Below are 21,853 nucleotides of genomic sequence, written 5' to 3' on the forward strand. Positions count from 1 at the left end.
GGAAGGTAGGTGGGTGGAAATAGACAGTAGTAATGAATTGGACATAACTTTCCAATGTTCATACATGAATACGTGATCACTGAAACTCCACATCATGTAAAACCACAAAAATGGGATCCTAATTAGAATAAATTATTCTCTGTATATGTATAATATGTCAAAATACACTCTACTGTCATGTATATCTAAAAAGAACAAATTATCCCCATCCCCGCAAAAAAGTTAAGTTATAGAAGAATCAGAGGAGTGAAGAAATAGATGTAAGACAAAATTTAACAATAGTTACAAGGTGTCAAATGGTTAGGTTGGGGTCAGAAACATCCAAGCCATAGAGTACCATACCTGATTTATGACATTGGAGTTCCTGAGTTGAAACACATTTCCTTTCTAGTAAACCCAAGTTTTCCTTCATTTTCTGATGGCCCATATTCCCCTGACTGTGTTTGGGGTTCCCCTCCCAACAGCTTCCTGTTATTAAACTTGATTTAGTACATCTCTTTCCATTTATCTATGCTTTTGCTGAGGCAACAGAGGGCATGTAGGAATCTTATACTTTCACCTACCTATATTTCAAGGTAGTCTATAAAAAATTAAAGATTTTTGGAGGGGTAGAATACTAGGGATTGAGCCCAGTGCTCTACTACTGAGATATATCCCAATCTTGTTTACCTTTTATTTGAGGCTGGGTCTTGCTAAGTTGCCTTGGTTGGCCTTGAACTTTCAATCCTCCTGCCTCAACTGAGTATCTGATATTACAAGTATGCACCACTGTGCCCAGGTTAATTTTTTTTTTTTAATAAATGATACTGGGGATTGAACCCAGGGCCTTGTGCATGCCAGGCAAGTGCTCTACCACTGAGCTACACTACTACCAAGCATAAAAAAAAATTAAACTTTAACAGATTATCTTAAAGTAATAGGTTGGTCTCTGTAAAAGATGAAATATAAATACTTATTTTCCATTAGGGTATTATTTTGAAATTATTAACTTGAAATAGTGATATATTGTTAATGTGGGGGGAAATCAAATGATTCTAAGAGTGGGCTCTTAATATGTACTTTATAAAGTATTAAAGTACTATAAGAATTAAACTTCAATTTTGTTTTTATTCAGTGGCCCTCAGATTCTCAAGAGATTGATTCTAAGGAACTTTCAGCTGGCTCTCAATTTGTAGGCCTCATGGCAGTTCTAACAGCATGTTTTTCAAGTGGCTTTGCTGGAGTTTATTTTGAGAAAATCTTAAAAGAAACAAAGCAATCAGTGTGGATAAGAAACATTCAGCTTGGTAAGTTTTAAGTCTTTTCTAATTTTTTTTTTCCCTTTGCAGTGCTGGAGATTGAGCCCAAGGCCTTGTGAATGTTAGCAAATACTCTATTACTAAGCCATACTTCCATCCCCTTTAGTATTTTAAAAAGTGATTATCTTGTTGGGTGTAATGGTACACACCTGTAATCCCAGTGGCTTGGGAGGCTGAGACAGGAGAATCATGAGTTCAAAGCCAGGTTCAGCAACTATGAGGCCCTAAACAACTCAGTGAGACCCTGTCTCTAGATAAAATACAAAATAGGGCTGGGGATGTGGCTCAGTGGTCCAGTACCCCTGAGTTCAATCCCTGGTACAAAAAAAAAAAAAGTTATTATATTGTTATATTTGCAAATTTCTGTACATCTTTTTAAATAAGTCTTGCATAAAATATGCTATTTATGCAAGTATCTGGCAATGTTTTTCCTTTTAGAAAAAATGTATTTTAGGGGCTGGGGTTATGGCTCAGTGGTAGAGCACTCGCCTCACACTTGCAAGACTCTGGGTTCAATCCTCAGCACCACATATAAATAAATAAATAAAGGTATTGTGTACAACTACAAAAAATGAATATTTTTTAAAAATCTTAAAAATTAAAGAAATGTATTTTAAAGCTGGGTGTGGTTGGCACCTACTCAAGAGGATGAGACAGGATTGCAAGTTTAAGGCTAGCCTTAGCAAATTAGCAGAGGTTCTAAGCAACGTGGAAAAAAAAAAAGTATTTAAATGAATGCCTTTTATTCAAGAATATGGAATTGTAGGTTTGTAGCATAACATATAATCTATTCCTGTTCTTATCATTTGTAGCATTAGTAACTTTACCCTTAGTTTTCACTTCTTTCATTTCGGGTGTTGCAAATAATTATTTTACTCCTGAAAAGGTGGATTAAGATACTTAAGTGCCTTTTTCTCTGGAAAAACACCAAATGGTGGATGACGCCGGTGCAGCGGGAGGTCCCGGAGGTCCCGGAGGTCCCGGGGCACCCCCCGGAATGGGTGGCCCGGGCGGCTTCTGCGGAGGCTTCAGCAGCGGTCTCCGAGGCCGCGGTCGAGGCCGTGGACTGGGCCAGGGCCGCTGCCGCCGGGCTCCTGGAGGCAAGGCCGAAGACAAGGATCTCGGTCACCAAACTGGGCCGCCTGGTCAAGGACATGAAGATCAAGTCCCTGGAGGAGATCTATCTCTTCTCTTTGCCCATCAAGGAGTCTGAAATCATTGACTTTTTCTTGGGGACATCACTCAAGGATGAGGTTTTGAAGATCATGCCTGTACAGAAACAGACTCGTGCTGGCCAGCGGACCAGATTCAAGGCATTTGTAGCTATTGGGGACTACAACGGTCACGTTTGACTGGGAGTAAAATGCTCCAAGGAGGTAGCAACTGCTATCCGAGGGGCCATCATCCTGGCCAAGCTCTCCATCGTTCCTGTGCGGAGAGGCTATTGGGGGAACAAGATTGGCAAGCCTAACACTGTCCCTTGCAAGGTGACAGGACGTTGTGGTTCTGTGCTGGTACGGCTCATCCCTGCCCCCAGAGGTACTGGCATCGTCTCAGCTCCTGTACCCAAGAAGCTACTGATGATGGCTGGTATTGATGATTGCTACACTTCTGCCAGGGGCTGCACTGCCACCTTGGGCAGTTTTGCCAAGGCCACCTTTGATGCCATCTCCAAGACATACAGCTATTTGACCCCTGATCTCTGGAAAGAAACTGTGTTCACCAAGTCTCCTTATCAGGAATTCACTGACCTTCTTGTGAAAACCCATACCAGAGTCTCTGTACAGAGGACCCAGGCTCCACTGTGGCTACAACATAGGGTTTTTACAAAAATAATAAAGTGAATGAAATCCATTAGTAAAAAAAAAAAAAAAGATACTTAAGTGGGGTTGATATTGTGGCTCAGTGGTAGAGTGCTCACCTAGCACATGCGAGGCCCTGGGTTCAATCCTCAGCATCACATAAAAATAAATAAATAAAATAAAGGTATTGTGTCTAGCTACAACTAAAAAATAAATATTAAAAAAAGATACTTAAGTGGAAGGAGTTAGAAATGATGAACTTTTGGTTTCCTAAATATTAACATGCTTTTTTATTTCAAAGTGTTATGTTTTAGCTCTTAAATAATATAGTATTTTTCTAACGGAAGGTAAGTAGCTTAAAAGAAAAAGGCCCTATGGATTGCCTTTGAGCAAATATTTAAACTATTTATAGTATTATTATGATTAAATCCTCATACAAGGATTCCAAAAATTAGTATTATTGGCTTATATTCATTTTGGATAGTGCTACTTAGAAAACTGCCATCTGAGAAGCAGTGCTTTGCAAGTGAACACATTCTATTTTAAGTTTTTGTCCCTGAGAATTTGGGGCTTATTTTTGAAATCACTGTTTTTTTCTCCAATCCACATCAATTTAATAGATATCCATTTCTCTCTTGATCAGCAGTCATATAGGCCTCTTCTGTTTCCTACACAGCAAATTGTTTATACTCCTAATGGCCCATATTGTAAGTCAAACTTCCCAAATTTGATTAGTCATCCTTTCATCTGTCTTCCAATAATGTGGTAACAAAAAACTGAATCTTCATGTTATCAAATAGGATTTATTTATGTTTCTCTGCAAAATGTGTAGAAATGTATCATTTTTTCCCTTTCAGGGTAAATATTTTTAAAGTAAAATTTAATTAGCTTCTTTTTGTTCAGTTTGTTTAGAATATAGTTTCACAGACTTAAAAGCAGTAATCAGTTTAATTTACCATTTCAAAAAAAGTATATCTGTAGCAGAGTGCTTAAGAACACTTAGTTTTAAAGTCATGCTACTCAAATCCTGATTTTATCACTTACTGTCTCTGTGACATTTCAGAAGTTATTTTAACATATATGTGATTCACTTTCATCTATAAAATATAGTAACTAATTGCTGGCTGTGGTGGTGCATGCCTTTAATTTCAGCTACTTGGGAGGCTGAAGCAGAAGGATCTCAAGTGTGAAGCCAGCCTGGACAACTTAGACTGTCTCAAGATAAAAAAGACTAGCAGGCAGGAAACCCTGGGTTCAGTCCCCAGTACTGTAAAAAAGAAAAAAACAAGAAAGAAAAGTGTACCTAATTACAGTACCCACTCACATACTGCTATGAATATTAAATGAGATAATACATGTGAAGTATTTAGGGGAAAGTGTCTTGCATATCCATGTAATAAGCACTAAAGTCATCTATTTATATAAATATGCAAATAGACAAGAAAAAACAAGATATTAAAGGTTTGTGTGAGTCGCCTAAATTTTTTTTAAATTGTAAGATAAAAATGGGAAATAAGTTAGAATTTATTTATGTTTATATGGTGCTTCGTAGATCTTGTATTTGTTTGATCAGATAGCACAATGCTTATGGAAAAAAAAATGGTGAGCGACTAAAAATGGATTCTTTTCTCTTTTTTTTTTTTTTTGGAACTGGGGGTCAAATCCAGGGCTTTGCAAATGTGGGGCAGAAGCTTTGCCACTGAACTACATCCCAGCCCTGAAAAGATCCTCTTTGAAAGATACCTCAAAGTTATAGCTATAACTAAACATTATAAGAACAAAAATTAAAATAATATAGTAGCATTTTTCAAATATTGATTTGTCAAAGGTTAGCAAATTGATATGATCCATTATTAGCCAGAGAGTAGAAAACAACTTTGTTGGACCTCAATTTGGAAATGCTTACCAAATTTTTAAATAAATGTATGCTTTGATACAAGAATTTCATGTTAACAAAATCTATCCTATAATTTAAAAAAAAAAGATGTCCAAGGTTATTCATTTAAGCATTATTTACATTGATAAAAAATAGAAAACAGAGACTGGTTAAGTAAATTATGATTTGATTAAATAGCATAGTGGGAAGGCTCATAGACTCTAAAAACAGGGGGAAAAAAATTAGACTCCAGAGCCACACTTCCTAGATTCAGATATTGAGTTCATCACTTACTAGCAGTATGAGTTTGGGGAGGTTGCTTCATTTGTAAAATGGTTGCATATAAGTATCTACCTCATAGGTAGTGAGTTGACATGCTTAACGCTATTAGAACAATTCCTAACATACCATTATATACATATTTGATACCAGATAGTGTGACATTATGCAACTGTTAGAATATAGTAGGTCTGTACATGTGGACATACGAAACATGTATGTATCCTTGTCTACTGTGTTAGTCAGTTTTCCATCACTGTAACAGACACCTGAGATAAACCAATTTATAAAAGACAGACGGTTTATTTTGGCTCATAGTTTTGGAGGTTTCAATCCATGCTCATTTGTCCCCATTGTTTCTGGCTTGTGGTGAGGCAATGCATCATGGTAAGAGTTCATAGCAGAGGAAGCTGTTGACCTTATGGTGGCCAGGAAGCAAAGATACAGGAAGAGATCAGCTTCCCAATGACCTAAGACCTCCTGGTAGGTCTCATCTCTATTTTATTTTAATACCAGGAATTGAACCCAGCAGCACTTAACCGCCAAACCACATCATCAGCCCTTTATTATATTTTATTTAGAGACAGGGTATTTTGAGTTTCTTAGGGCCTTGCTAAGTTACTGAGGCTGGCTTTGAACTTCTGATCCTCCTGCCTCAGTCTCCCAAGCCATTGGGATTACAGGCATACACTACCTCGCCCATCCTCTCTAGGACCCACCTCTTGAAAGTTCTTTCACTTCCCAGTATTGCCACAAGCTGGGGACCAAGCCTTTAACACTTGGGCCTTTGGGGGACATTTTAGCTCCAAACTATAGTATATACTATATATGTTTTTAGTTAATTATAAAGTATTACTTTTTTAATATTTATTTTTCAGTTTTCGGCAGACACAACATCTTTGTTTGTATGTGGTGCTGAGGATGAACCCAGGCCGCACGCATGCCAGGCGAGCGCACTACAGCTTGAGCCACATCCCCAGTCCCATAAAGTATTACTTTTATAAATTAAATTTTTAAAATTTTGCTACTTTCAGGAATTTTTGGAATTATATGCTAGCATTAATTTCATGTTCAAAATTAAGGAGAAAGCTGGCATTAAATGAAATTTTAAAGAGTTTTTCATATCCTCTTTAATTCCTTTTGTTATGGAAAGCTGCCTAGTTCTAGCTTTACCAAAAAAAAAAAAAAAACATATCCCTGCTACCCCCTTTGACTGCATATATTCCAAAGATTGTCCATAGAGGTGGTTCCTATAGACATCCATAGCCTACCAGTGATCCTGGAAATTGCTTAAATACAGTAGTCATATGATAGGCTCTATTGTTAAGATGAGGAACTCGGTAATGAATAAGGTATAATTTCTATTTTCACTGAGCTGACTTTCCCCAAAATTGAGATTTCAGCAATACATATAGATTCTAATATTTCTTACCCCTCATTTTTTGATTATTAATTATTATACTTTCAAAACTTCTAAATATGAAAAAAGCTGTTACATGTGTAAGCTTTTATATATGAATGTATTAATGTAACGATATCAAAATTTAGACATAGCAAAAGGAAGATACAAGATATGACATATACTGAAATCAGGAGATTTTGTAAATATTTGAATGGGGCAGCCATATAATCATATAATTTCTGCAATTATATTATTTTAGCACTCATTTGATAATCTCTGTTCTTTTTAATATTCCCCGTCTTTGACTTTGTCTGTAGTCATGATATAGTACTAACTGGTGTGTTACTTTGTTAAGTTTATATAAACCAAATAAAAAATTTTAAGAGTAGTCAACTTTCATTTTAAAAAAAGTAACTATAAAACTTTTTGGGATATCAACAGAAACAATCTCTCTTCAGAAAAACTAAATGACATGATACAGACTTCTCTCTCTTTTTTTTAGGTTTTTTTGGGAGCATATTTGGATTAATGGGTGTTTACATTTATGATGGAGAATTGGTATCAAAGAATGGTTTTTTTCAGGGATATAACCGACTGACCTGGATAGTAGTTGTTCTTCAGGTAAAGCATGTAAACTCTTTTATTTAATGCTAAAGAGAATAAAGTTGCTATGGATATTGGCGGGGAAGGCGATGGCAGGGGGATCCCTCCTGTTAGTTCTTTCATTGTGTCTAATTTATTCAGGGAAGTTAAAAATAGAACTGGTCTTAATGCTCTAATGAAAAACTCACTTTAAAAAGGGTCCTGAGTAAACACTGTGAAATGCAAGTTTAATAATAAAGCGGCTGAAGCTAAGGACAAATAAAACTTGATTTTTCTATAACTCATATTGTACAGAAAGTGTGTGGTCAGCCCCTGAATATCAAAGAAACAGAGCTAGATATTTCATTCTAGTTTTTTTAGAAAGAAAGTTGGGAGGGGAGGGAGTAAGGAGAGAGAGGAAACAAAGGAAGAGAAAGAGATGATTAAAACTAATTTAGCAAGAGTAATCTGATGACAGTGAGTGGTAGATTAGGATGGAGAGAACCTAGAAGAAGAAAGCCAAGTTAGGAGGTTGCTGAAAGGTTAGTGAAAAAAATCTTTTAAATTATTTCTAAATATAAAAAATTATATCTTTTTTTACTCAAAGATAAAAATATAACACTGTTTACAGTGACCAGTCTTCCCACATTTGTCCAAACAAATGATGTTTAATTAATAATTAGGTGAGGATAGATGTCTTTTCATAATGTGATCATTACTCTATTACAATAAGCCTCAGATAATTTTGGTAGTTACTCTGAGTTACCTTTTGAAATATTCGGACTAGTGAACAAAACCTGTGAGTGTATTGTTTATGAGATGTTTAATATAAATTGCTTACTATAATAGGATTCGATTCGTAGGACAAAAGCCTAAATCTTCATTGAATAATGAAATTCTCTGCAAAGTAATTCTGTTTTTAAAAATAATTTCCTAAAACTTTTGTAGGCACTTGGAGGCCTTGTAATAGCTGCTGTTATTAAGTATGCGGATAATATTTTAAAAGGATTTGCAACCTCTTTATCCATAATATTATCAACACTGATATCCTATTTTTGGCTACAAGATTTTGTGCCAACCAGGTAAATTATTATTTTCTATTTCTTTAAATTCTTAAAATATATATAAAGTTAAGAATTCTTAAAGTAATTTGATATTTTATCCTATTATAACTTTTGAAAAAATATTGAAATATAATTTAAAAATCCATTTATCTATTTTTTAAGAAGATTTCAAACTACTTGAAAGGAAATCTTCCATTGAAAAACTTTTACACACACACACACACACACACATGTGTGTGTGTGCGCGCGCGCGCGCGTGTGTGTGTGTGTGTGTGTGTGTGTGTTATAAAGTGATAAACTAAATCAAATATTGGTGGTATTGGGGATCAAACCCAGAGCTTCATACATGCTAGGCAACTGTTCTACCACTGAGCTACCACCCAGCCCTTTTTATTTTATTTTGAGACAGGCCTCTCCTGCCTACCACCGTGTCTAGCTCATAACATTTTTAATGCATAATTTTGGTAGCCAACACCAGGAGAGTGTATGAAATTCTTGAAGAAGTTTATATGGATAAAATGGCTCATCAGAAAACTCAGTTAAGTGGTTATAGGAAGAAGAATTAATTATATTTTTCCTTTATTAGAGCAATGTTTTCGTTTTGTTTTTAGAGCAGGAGAATGACTTTGAACTGTTAATAGAAACTTTAAAAGCAACACTAGTCAAATTAACTTTTTTAAAATGTACATATAAAAAGTTAAGTTTCATTGTATAGTTTCCATCCAGTTTGTTCATTACCAAAATAAGGTAGATTATATCTATGTATAAGTAGAATAAATAGAAAATTAAGAACTTCCTGCATTTAAGCTAATTTATTTTTGTAAATCAGGCCTGAATTTTGGTTATTGTTACCTTGCATTTTAAGCAGAACTTACCTTGGTTTAATATAAAAAATGAATTTTCCTTTTATCTGGTCAAATATTTAAAGAATTGAGACCTTACATTATTGAACGTATTGCATGCAAAATACATATTTAGGTAAAATACAGCTAAACATCTTGCTTTGGGAGATACTGTGCAGGAGGTGAGAGTACAGGTTCAGGAGTCGGAAAAATCTGAACTTGAATCCTGTCTTGTGCTTAAGGTTGTAGGACTTCGGGCAAGTTATTTAAACTTTTAAAACCTATTTCCTCAGGTAAAAATTGAAGATAATACTCTGATTTCTTAATAGGGTTGTTCTGAGAACTAAGTGAGATAACGTATATAAAGCATTTAGCCAAATACCTAATGGAAAGCACTCAGTATTTGTTAGCCATGTTATGGCAACATTTTCTTCCCAAATTATAATTGGGTTTATGGTAAAGATATAAAAAGATTTTGTTTTGCTTTTAATCTGATTTTCTTTTTTTCATTTTTCCTTCTTGTCATTTAGTGTCTTTTTCCTTGGAGCCATCCTTGTAATAGCAGCTACTTTCTTATATGGTTATGATCCCAAACCTGCAGGAAATCCCATTAAAGCATAGTCATAAACTTTTTTTAACTGGTTTCTCATGATGGTGCACTAGGAATCTCAACGTTAATCTTGCACAGAGGACTTCTACTGATTCTGTGAAGATATCATCATGCTGAATCTGATCATATTGTTCAAGTGGTTTGAAAATATACAGGCTTAAAGATAAAATGTTTGTACTGTATATGTAGCAAAACACATTATGCCTAGAAATCAAAACTTGAAAGTATTTCCAGGGTTTAGAATTAGAGAGAATATTGGAGGAAACTTGAAATCTAATTTTAAAAAGAGTTTACCTTTTTGATTGCTGCAGAAATGTCCTATGCACTCTTTGCAAGAGCACACAAATATCAATTTTTGCAAATTAGATCTACTTACTTTTATTAGATGTTTTTTACCTTATTCTTTCTGTACAGAAATATCAAATCACATGGAATAATTGAAGTTTGAAAATTATAATTACCTATTAAAGCTGTGAAAAATAGACATATTTGAAAAAAATTTTTTCACATATCTGAGATTTTTATATTTGTATAAAGATTACTAAACAAAGGATTGCCAAATATTATTTGTTCAGTTACAAAAATTTGATAAGGTAATATTCTCAGTCTGAATTGTCAGAAAATAAAATTCATATTTAAATGTAATGTAAAGAAACATCTATTTCTCCATATACATCCTAAGATTTTTTTAGTGCTTTGAGACAGCTGAAAGCAATCCATTTGTTCCTGTGCTAGACTTTACTCTAATGGAGTTTTACCCTTGATCTCTTGACTATCTTTTCTGTAAATCAGATAAATTCTTAATATTACTTTAAATTAAATTTTTGTGTTACTGAAAATTTAAAATGTAATTTAAAGAAATTAAATACTGATTTAATAATTTAAAATAATTATTGTAGAATAGCTCCATTTGGAGAATTTTGAACTATCAAGTTATACTGTATACAAATAGAAAGATTTTAAATTAATATTTTACTTTTATCTGTAGAAATTTCCTTTAATCAACAACTGTTGACAAAAACAACAACCAAAAATATTAGTTGTATAGGTATCAGTGGACCAAGACCAAAATGACTTTTCTTGGAGACATTCCTGTTACCATATTACATTATTTTAGATGGCGCCGTAAATTCAAGACTGGTCAGAAGAAATGTTTTAGACTTCTCATAAGCCCATTTTCCCCAGGAGTACTGTGATCACATGACTGGGAGAGGTAGTTGAATTCAGAGTTCCCTTTCTATGTTCCATGAAAGCTGCTGGGAAGGAGTCACCATTTTGCTTTAAAATAAAGGATTTTCTTCCCTATTCAACACTGGAGTTGAGGATGTGAATTTATATGTTATTTAATAAGCTGGTTCAAAGGAGAGAGAATATATTAGAAATAGTAAAATGAATTGGTGGACAAAAATACATTCTATAATTGATATAGGTTTAATTTAATTATTGACTATATGCAGATTATCTATTAAGTATAAGAAGTATTTTGCTTTATTTTTTCATTTATACTGTATATATTTTTAAAAGTCTGTTCTGATATAAAAACTGTAAAAAATATTTTTATATAGTTCTAATGGATTTTGTTAAATAGAATTTGACTGGAGAATAATGTTATCCCAAACCATTGGATACTCTTGGATAATTTGGACTGGCTGAGCTACCTTGCTAATGCAATGGTCTAAGTTGGACTGCAGTGACCATCTTTTAGAGTATTTTGTTTGATAACCACATTTTGTTTTAAGACTGCAACAACATTCAGACTTATATCCTATTACTACTAAGAGAAATATAAATCTTGCAAACACAGATTTTAAGACTGAAAATAAAAATATATGTTCAGTTTACAGTGTTGTTTGGGCAATTATGTATTAATGCATTGTGCATTCAACAATTTTTTGTTAACTTAGTTTATTCTGCCCCTATTCTAACACTTAAGCAATTACACAAGTAAATTATTAGATAATAGGTATGTTTAATAACATTTTCAGTTGTCCATAATAATATATTTTCGGAGATTTCCAACAAAGATTATAAAATGTAATTAGGAATTGTGAAAATGGAAAAATAGTCTAAAGTATATTTTTAAAGCAAACTTTCATTAGCCATAATTTATACTTTGCTTTTCTAATAGGTTTGAAAATGTTATGGAGCTATGTAGTTTTTAATTTTTAATTCAAAGGAAGCAATCATATTGAAGAAGATGGATTTGGGTCCTAGATCATGTCATATATACAGATAATGCTATTTTATGTATTTGTTTTGTGTTTTAATGACCTTCAGAGGTCCTTATTGTATTAAGCTTTTATAAAGATGACACCTGGATAATTTAAATTTCTATACTTTTTTAAAAAGTGAATTTGTTGTCTCTCATCTAAGTTGTTCCATGTAAGAATGTATTACTTCTTGGGAGAAAAGTGCCAGTTGATAATTAAACTAAAAATTAAGAATGTAGTTATTGTGAATTAAAGTTTAAAATGCAACAGGTAGGGGTTTCAATATAGCAGTATTACCAATTCTTTAATAAGTGATTTTGGAGAAGTCCTAAGCTACTTTTATGGTAGAATATATGGTACTTAAATTTTTACATCAAATGTCACCAAATTTCATAGAAAAGAAAGGCAGTTTGCTATTTAAACTAGATTCTAATAACATGGAATCTAAAAGGAAACTAATTGACATTCTGCTCTGTGCATTTAGTGTAATAATGACTGTTCTTACATATCAAATCATTGGCCTTTAAATGTCATTGTATAGTCATTCAACTTAGGTTTTTTTAAGGGTTTAGCATTCCTTATTTTATTTAAACATGCACAGAAAATATTTAATTACTATGGGTATATACTTTACATCAGTTGTTTATGCTCTATTGAAAGTAATCTTAAGAATTTCCAGGATAATTTAATTACAGGGCCAAGGAAAAGGCACCTTTATCAAAATCTGGTCCTATGTGCCTTGCCTTACCAAATACCTGACTTTTCTGAAGAATATTTCTGTAATTTGCAACTTTAGACACATAGGCAAAAATTAGAATGTTCCAAGAATAACTATAATTCTGCTTTTGGTTATTTCAACATTTGCTCTTTAAACCCATTATCTAATAAAACTGAAATAGTTATAACTATAAAAAGCATTAGGTCACATTTCTCATTTAGATAAATTGTGGCACCATTGTATCATCATCATTCAGCTTTTGGAAACTTAACAGTTGTATATAACTGTCATTTTGTTGTCTCATTTCTTATAAGATTTAATTTACTGTAAATTTAAAAAATATTTTTAAATGGTTTGTATCCTGAATTTTTCAATGCCTATATTTTATTTGTTTAGAAAGATTCTTTCACTTGGGGATGTGATTTGTATATTTAAATTTTTATGGACAAAAGTTAAAAGGAATATATAAACTGATCTTTTGTTAAATGATTTTTTAATTGGAAAATTTGTCTTGTCATTGTTTGGTATCCATTATTATCTATTTAATAGATTGTTGAAATAGATTATTTTCATAAATAACTCTAGATTTTCCCTATATTTCCTTATTCATCTCTGTCTGTGGTTGAACTATGAATTAGTCTCATCATATAAATCAGAAATGAATTGCTGATATTTACTTTTCTAGTTGACTTTTTATCACATGTGATTGCCCTTCCTTTTTTCTATCCTATGCTCTAACATGAAAGAATGGGTTTTATTTAAACTAGTTAGAATACATCTGCCTAAAAGTATTTTTTTGTAAATAAAATATCTTTGCTAGCCTTAAGGTTAATTAAGTAAAGTAATTTGGTACTTACTTTCTCCACAATTTGAATATAATTGCTTCTTTTGTGACTATCAGTTGACTGCATAGAGATTAAATGTAATAAGCAACATATAGAATTTTATTTCCATCTCTAGTACTGAAATAACTTTACACAAATTCTTTAAAAGATCACTAAAAAATAGTCCAGGTAATGAAGAATTAACTCATATGAGCATGTTAGGAAAATTTTTCTTTCTTGCTAAGTTTATAAGAAATACTGACATAAATGAAAAGAACATAAATGTCAGGAAATGACTATAAAATGAGGACTTGATGGAAAACTGGTCAATAAAAATGTCAATTTAAACAGTATTTAAAAAATTAATCACAAACGATCTTGAAATGCCATTACCTAATTTCAAGTTTGACAGTTATTCTAAAAATGTTCATGATTTTGTCAATAATGAGTTTATGAAGTTGGAAGAAAGTTGTAAACTATCAAAAATGGGTAGGTAGCTTAAAAAGATTCCTGACAGGGAGAACTTTGATTGAAAGTAATGCTGATAAATGGAAGCAGCATGACAACAAGAAAAAGTCAGGTTGATACTTTTCATATTCCTGACATGGAACTTTTTCTTGAGCCAGGTTACAAGGTTAAAAATCAACAATGAGCTAGTCAGACCTGAAAAGAAGCCAATCAAAACATTTTGAAATTACCGAGAGGACTACTTGAACTATGTATTCACATTCACTATGGTTCAGAATAAACCTTGTCCTAAGTATTTATTGTGTTTTGAGATATTAACTAATGGCAGTAGCACTTATGTATAATTCATAAATAAATAATTATATACATAAAACACTTCACTAAAATAAGAATATCAGCATTAAAAAAGATACTTTGGTAACTTCTCATGAACAGCACTAACTGAAAATCTTTAATTTTATTTTTTATTAGAATGCTTCTTTTGTTCAAAATATATCAAAATCTCAAATCTAAGTGCTATGCAAACATATCTCAGAATCATCAACACTACTGCCTTTCAACAGAGTCAGATAGTAACCAGCTAGTCTTTCTTAATGTTCTTACAAAGATAATTCCTTCAAGGCAGGACACTAAGATTACATACTCTAGAAAATATCAAGGAAAACCCAAATTGCCTTCAATTACCAAAGATTTGAGATTTTTCTATAGTTAGAGACTATGTCTAGGTGATTGCAAATTCAGGGTTTCCCAAATCCATCCACTGGTTTGATGATTTGCTAGAAAGAACTAACAAAGCTATTATACCCACACTACATCTATTACAGGGAAAGGAAATATAAATTAAAACCAGACAAAGGGAAAGACACATAAGGCAAAGTCTAGGAGGAGTTCAAACTTGGAACTTCCAGTGTCCTCTCCCTGTAGAGTCATGGACAACATTATCTACTTCTGGTCACTATATGTGACAGTATGCAAAAGGAAGCTCACCCCAGCTGAGGTGTCCAGATTTTTATTTAGTCAGTATGGTTGATTCTTTGTCTATATGAATAAATTCTCTACAGCCCCTGACCTCACCCTGGAGATCTTTCTGACATCAGGCTCCAAGGGCTCATCATATGTCATGTTTTTGATACAAACTGTCAGTCATCCCCTGAATTGATGGGGATGATAAAGCAGTAACAATTCTTGTTTATAGTCTTAATTTATGCACTGCTACTTATAATTTTAGAAATTTTGTGAAATGTTTCTAAACATTTCTAGGGTTGGAAAAATATGTATAATCAGAGGCTGGGGTTTGTGGCTCAGTGGTAGAGCGCTTGCCTAGCATGTGTGAGGCACTGGGTTCTATCCTCGGCACTATATAAAAATAAATAAAATAAAAGTATTGTGTCCAACTACTAAAATATAAATATTAAAAATGTAAAATCAGATACTATACTAACTAGCATATATGTATGTATGTATATTATAAAGCATACTATTCTCATTTACTTTTCAGTTCTGATGTTTAATGATAGCTTTAATAAATGCTGAAATATTTTAAAAGACAAATTTGAAATTTGGCTTATAAGAGCCAGACATGGTGAAATGTTTGTAGTCCCAACTACTTGGCAGGATGACGTAGGAGAATCATTTGAGCCCAGAAATTCAAGTCTAGAAGGATTCAACATAACCAGACACCTCCTCAAAAAAAATTTTTTGTTGTTTAGGTTTATCTAAACTAAATTAATACACAATTTTGAACTTATTTTAAATTAGTCATTAACTATCACCAGTATAAGGAAAAGCTAATAGACCAGTTACTTTGGTTCACCATTAGGCTTCACTGTTGTTAGGTTTACATTTCCAGTCACTAGGGTTAAATATCAGCCTTACATTGGACCTAAGGATCAGTTGTTGTTTTTTTTTTTTCACTACACATTTATTTTCACTTATTAATTTAAAATTTCTAAAATGCTAAAATGCCTTCTTTTAAAATAATAACATGGTATTCCTTTAGAAATACAGAGTTGTCCCTAAATGTACACTTTCTTTCTTTTAACTCATTTGGGATAATCTAAAAATGCACTCTTAAGTGTACTTTAAACATATAAGAAATTTTAGTTCAATGCTTAAATAAGGTATAATTTTTAACAAAATTTCTGAGTATGTTTGCTTTATTAAAAGACATTGCATACATAAAAGTAACCTAATAATTGAGGAGTTATTAAGTTTTTTCTTTAGGCTAATGATAATGTTTATCCTACTTGGATAGTAGATTCGATTTAATGTTATGATGCTAAATGCTTTTCCTAATATAAGCATGAAGCTCAAATAGATCTTTTTGTTTGCTTACTTTTGGTACCAGGGATTGAATCCAGGGATACTTTACCACTGAACCACATTCCAGCCCTTTTTTATATTTTATTTAGAGACAGGGTCTCACTGAGTTGCTTAGGACCCCGTTAAATTGCTGAGGCTGGATTTGGACTTTGAATCCTCCTGCCTCAACCTCCCGAGTTGCTGGGATTACAGGCATGCACCACTGCCAGGCCTCAGATAGATCTTAATATAGCAAAGGTATGGTAATATTTTCTGGGAGGCTCATAGGATTACAGAAAATCATGAACCATATGAGCCCCTGTTTTATTTTGTCACTGTTCCAATAGTATTGCTATAAGTTCTAGAATTTTTAAAACTGAAGCATTATTTTTGTATAATATACATAATGCTTCAAAATTTTCATTTCTTTACATTATTTGTATCCATGTTTAGTTTGGTTTTTGTTTTTATACTGTTGCTTTGTGGGGTGTGTGTGTGTGTGTGTGTGTGTGTGGTCATGGGGACTGAACCAGGGCCTTGTACACCCTAGGAAGTGCCCCACAGGTGCTCTACCACTGAGCTACGTCCTTGGCCCTTGTTATTTTATTTTGAGACAGGGTCTCCCTAAATTACCCAGGCTGGCTTGGAACTTGTGGTTCTCCTGCCTCACCCTCCCAAATAGCTAGGAGTACAGGGGTTTGCCACATTGCCTAGCACAACTATTGCCATTTTGATTAATTAGGCTATGTCAAATTGAGCCAGGTGAGCTTTAAAAAATTCATAGTGTATCTCCTCAGTGCACAAAGATGTGGTTGTTAAGGAACTTTTTTCAATTTAAATTTTATCCAGCTTTTTATTTTGAAATATACATAAAAGTTAAGAGAATAGCATATCGCCTAAATTCAACACTTATTAACATTTTGAGAGTTTTGTCTCTATTAGGACATTTGCCCGTAAATACTTAAGCATTCATGTTCTAAAAATGAAGATATCTTCTTACTTAACCTCAATACCATTATCATACAATTCAAACTCTAGTTGCATCATCTAAGATAATTCAAATATTTCCAGCTGTCTCAAAAATTACATTTTACAGATTTTTGTTTTTGAATCAGAATACAATTGATGTTTGTGTTTTATATTTGTTTATTTTAGTCTAGAAGACCTCTCTCCTTGCACACCCATAGCTTTTTTCCTCAGGATAAGACTTTTGAAGAAAGTCACTGGGCTGCTATTTTGGATCTGTCCTTTGTTTGGCTTGTTACTTCTATTCTTTGTATTTCCTTTGAACTGGATATCAAGTATATAGATTTGATTAGCTTCAGTTAAACGTTTTTAGCAAGAGTATTTCACAAGTTTTATAGATTTTATATAACATTCTATTAAAGGGTACATAATCTTAGATACTCTTATTAATTTTGGTAATTGGTTATTTGGTTAAAGTGACAACTACTTGATCTCTTCACTGGAAAGGTCCTTTATTTTCCCCTTAGTAATCTTTGGAGTAATATTTTGGCACTGTGGGAATATTGTTTCCCAACAGCTTTTGTTCAGTGGCTATAGCACCAATTAATGATTCCTTTTATTTGATTGTTTTGAGACAGACATTTGCCATGTTGCTCAGGTGGGCCTTGAACACCTAGGCTCAAATGATCATCATTCTTCGGTCTACCAAGTAGCTGAGACTACAGGCATGCACCACAGTGCCTGGTTCAATTAAGGATTCTCAATTGAGTCATTTATTACATTGGAGGGCAAAATGGTGATTTAAAATACTTTTCAAAAAATTCTCTAATTTTATTCTACCTTTCTTAGTTTATCTTCTATTATTTATTTATTTATTTATTTATTGGTACCAGGGATTGAACCCAGGGGTTCTTAACCACTGAACCACATCCCCACCCTTTTTGTTTTATTTTGAGACAGGGTCTCGCTGAGTTGCTTTTTGCCTCACTGTGTTGCTGAGACTAGCTTTGAGCTCACATCCTCCTGCCTCAGCCTCCCAAGCTGCTGGGATTACAAGCCTGTGCCACCACACCAGGCTTATTATCTTTTATTTTTTAAAAAATAGCATTTTCCTTCCTTTTCCTCCAGTGCCTCTTTTTTCAAATATCACTGTCTTCATGAATTTTTTAAAAAATTACTCAGTGTATTATATTATAGTCAATTAGTTCTTTATATATGTATGTGTGTATATATATATGTATATATGTATACATATTTAGTTGTAGATGATTACAAAATAAATGTAGATGAATAAAAATATTTATTTTTATGCAGTGCCTCACACATGCCAGGCAAGCGCTCTACCACTGAGCTACAACCCTAACCCTCAGTTAGTTCGGTTTTTGGCAGTGCTGGGGACTGAATGCATCTGAGGCAAGCACTCTACCATCTGAGCTATATCCCCAGCCCTCAATTACTTCTTTTTGATAACACTTTGAGCCTTTATACTGCAAATGTCACTACAAGCTAGTAACAAATGACACATTAGCAAGTTCTGCCTAGCTTCAGACACAAGGTGTCCCAGGCTTACCTTGTACTTTTGTTATTTTAAACATGATTATCAGCTCCTTCTCCCAGAAACCTTATTCCTTTAAAGGGGAATGGAATTTGGAATCCATTGTTACTAAGGTGTCGTTGCATCTAGGTCATTTTTGCACACAAAGCTAGGAAGTATATTTTTAAAAGATCATGAATTCCAAGTCAGTATTTATGAATTTTAACTTGATACAGTTGTTAATTTTATATTTTGCTTGTCTTTAATAGTGAAAATCTTGGTTCTTGCCAACATTAATAGGTTTACTGATGTCTTATTTTATAGTATATATTTTAAAATTACAATACCAATGTTATAACTTGTGGTAAACATACTGAGTAAAATTTAAGGTTTTTTTGTTTTTTTTTTTTTTTACATTTTTATATATCCTTAGAATACAGTCCACTAAAGAGGTATAGTGGGAGTATATGTTCAAAAGTTAATGGAAGTGGTTCTCTGTGTAGTTACCAGTGTGATAAAATTAAGTTCATTAGTTTTTACTTACAATCAATTTTGGAAATTACTTTTAATATCATTCTACTATTGAATATGTGCATCATTTACATGGTTCAAAGGTTAAAACTGAATGTTATACTTAGAAACATCTCATTAGCTCTCATGCCTGTCCTTCCTTTCCATTCATAACCACCTTTATAGGTAACTATTTTTATTAGTTTTTAGTTTGACCTTCCTGTTTCTTTTTTGAAAAGTAAACACATGTATTGTTATATTTACTGTGCACTGTGCTTCATTATATGGAGTATGTTCTTTGCTTTGTAAATTTTGATATTTAGAAAGGTTTGTATGTCCATTCTGTTGATCAACTTTATACTGATAACATTTTACACTACTTTTGGGGCTCACTTTTTGCTTGTTTGACCTTCTATTTGATTTCCCAATATTATTTATTTTTGGTAGTACTGAGGATTAAACCCAAAGCCTTGAACATGCTAGGCAAGTGTTCTACCACTGAGTTACATCTCTAGTCCTCTTTAAATTTCATTTTGAGACAGAGTCTAAGTTGCCCAGTCAACTGCTGGCTTGAATTTTCAGTCTTCTTGGCTTAGTCTTCAAGTAAGTGGGATTACAGTTGTGCAACACTACAGCCATTGATTTGTCAGCGGTTGATTCTTCACATGATTTGTCTATGTGACAGTCAATGAAGCTTTTTTTAAATAATTTTTTTAGTTGTTGATAGACCTTTATTTTATTTATTTTTTTATATGTAGTGCTGAGAATCAAACCCAGTGCCTCACACATGCTAGGCAAGCACTCTACCACTGAGCCACAACCCTAGCCCATCAACCAAAGTTTTTTTTTAATCTTTATTTTTATTTACTTATTTTTATGTTGTGCTGAGGATTGAACCCAGTGCCTCACATGTACTAGGCCAAGTGTTCTACCACTGAGCCACAAACCCAGCTCCTCAATGAAACTTTTATCCTTTCTCTCTCAGATTTTTACTTGTCTTACTTCTGTTTCATTAGAACATATAAACAGATTATTTGCACCCTAGTCCCTGCCTTTGTTGTAAAATTATACATTTTAAAAATGTATTTAATACTCTATTGTAATAGATGGACACAATGCCTTTATCTTATTTATTTTTATGTGGTGCTGAGAATCAAACCCAGTGCCTCACACATGCTAGGCAAGTGCTCTACCACTGAGCCACAAACCCAGCCTACTCTTGGACTGGATAAAGTTCTAATAGAGGGCTTGTAAGTACAATAGTTGTGGCATGATGAAGATTTTCTAGAGCCTTGATACATACAGCTGTGCTACATACAAAATCCTAGATTGGCATTTATTTGCCTTGAATTTTTTAAAAAATGATGTGCCATCATTATGTTGTTTGTTTTTTCAAGAAGTCTGGCACCACTTGATTTTTTTTTTTTTCAGTTTTTGGAATTGACATTAATTTTGTTTATGCCCAGAGGCCTAAGTTTGTAGATCTTTGCCTGGAGGCTTAGATTATTTTCCCACTGATCCTTATTATTGCTTTTGTTTTACTTATTTATGTAGTCCTGAAGATCGAACCCAGTGCCTTACATATGGTAGGCAAAGCCCTCTACCACTGAGCCACAACTCTAATCCCTTATTAATGCTTTTTTTTTTTTTGGTAATGGGAGCCTTGACCACTAGGCAACATCCCCAGCCCTATTTTGTATTTTAGGATCTCCTTATTTGCTTAGCACCTCACCCTTGCTGAGGCTGGCTTTGAAATCATGATCCTCCTGCCTTAGCCTCATGAACTGCTGGGATTACAGGTGTGTGCCACTGCACTGGCTTATTATTGCTTTTTTTTTTTTTTTTTTCATTCTTGTAGCTGTTGTAAGCTTGTTTCTTAATTTTCATATCTATTTGTATTTATTCTCTCAGGTACCCTGTTAATTTTAGTTGTCATTTTTAAAATGATTTTATATTTTCAGTATATTGCCTGAGTTTGAATAACTGTCATTCTATATTCTTCCTATTGTTTTAAATTTTTTATTTGTTGTACTCTTTCATTGTCTGAATTGCTTATTAATGATATTTAATTGTTGGAGTATTGTAGTTTTCTTTTGCTTTGTATTTTCTGGAGGGTAGTATTTTCTATTAATTCATAATCTTACCCCTTCACTTCCACCCCTGCTCCTAGGGCCTCAGGCATACTAGGCAATGTGTTCTACCACTGAACTACACCCCCAGCAAAGTGTGTGGGTTTTTTTGAGATAGGGCCTCAATAATTGTTTAACCTGTTTTCAAACTCTGGGGTTCCAGCAATCCTCAATAATTGTTTAACCTGTTTTCAAACTCTGGGGTTCCAGCAATCCTCCTACTTTCAGGTTCCCAAGCAGCTGGAATACTGGCCTTCTATTGATTAAAAAGCCTCCATTTCCTTTTTTTTTTTTTTTTTTTGGTAGTTGTGTATGGACAGAATGCCTTTATTTTGTTTATTTTTATGTGGTGCTACAGATCCAACCTAAGGCCTCACACTTGCCAGGCAAGCACTCTGCCACTGAGCCCTAGCCCCCATTACTTTCTTTTTACAGAAA

At 33.4% G+C, this 21,853-nt stretch overlaps 1 protein-coding gene, 1 non-coding gene and 1 pseudogene across 3 annotated transcripts in view; 2 read left to right on the forward strand and 1 right to left on the reverse strand.

The window, feature by feature from the left end:
* Nucleotides 1-10,522, forward strand: part of Slc35a3 (solute carrier family 35 member A3) — a 38,849-nt gene extending 28,327 nt beyond the window's left edge. For both annotated transcript variants that reach the window (XM_026379423.2, XM_077791142.1), the window contains 4 exons: nucleotides 1,115-1,286; nucleotides 7,160-7,278; nucleotides 8,188-8,321; nucleotides 9,676-10,522. In XM_026379423.2, the coding sequence (XP_026235208.1) occupies nucleotides 1,115-1,286; nucleotides 7,160-7,278; nucleotides 8,188-8,321; nucleotides 9,676-9,766 (516 nt within the window). In that variant the 3' untranslated portion in view covers nucleotides 9,767-10,522. The remainder of the gene's footprint in view (nucleotides 1-1,114; nucleotides 1,287-7,159; nucleotides 7,279-8,187; nucleotides 8,322-9,675) is intronic.
* Nucleotides 799-870, reverse strand: Trnaa-ggc (transfer RNA alanine (anticodon GGC)). The gene has a single exon. It is a non-coding gene; the product is annotated as a tRNA-Ala (tRNA).
* LOC113175189 (small ribosomal subunit protein uS5 pseudogene) lies at nucleotides 2,230-3,157 on the forward strand (annotated as a pseudogene).
* Nucleotides 10,523-21,853: the final 11,331 nt, after the last annotated feature.

This window comes from Urocitellus parryii, chromosome 11 (assembly GCF_045843805.1).
Source record: "Urocitellus parryii isolate mUroPar1 chromosome 11, mUroPar1.hap1, whole genome shotgun sequence".
NCBI lineage: Eukaryota > Metazoa > Chordata > Mammalia > Rodentia > Sciuridae > Urocitellus > Urocitellus parryii.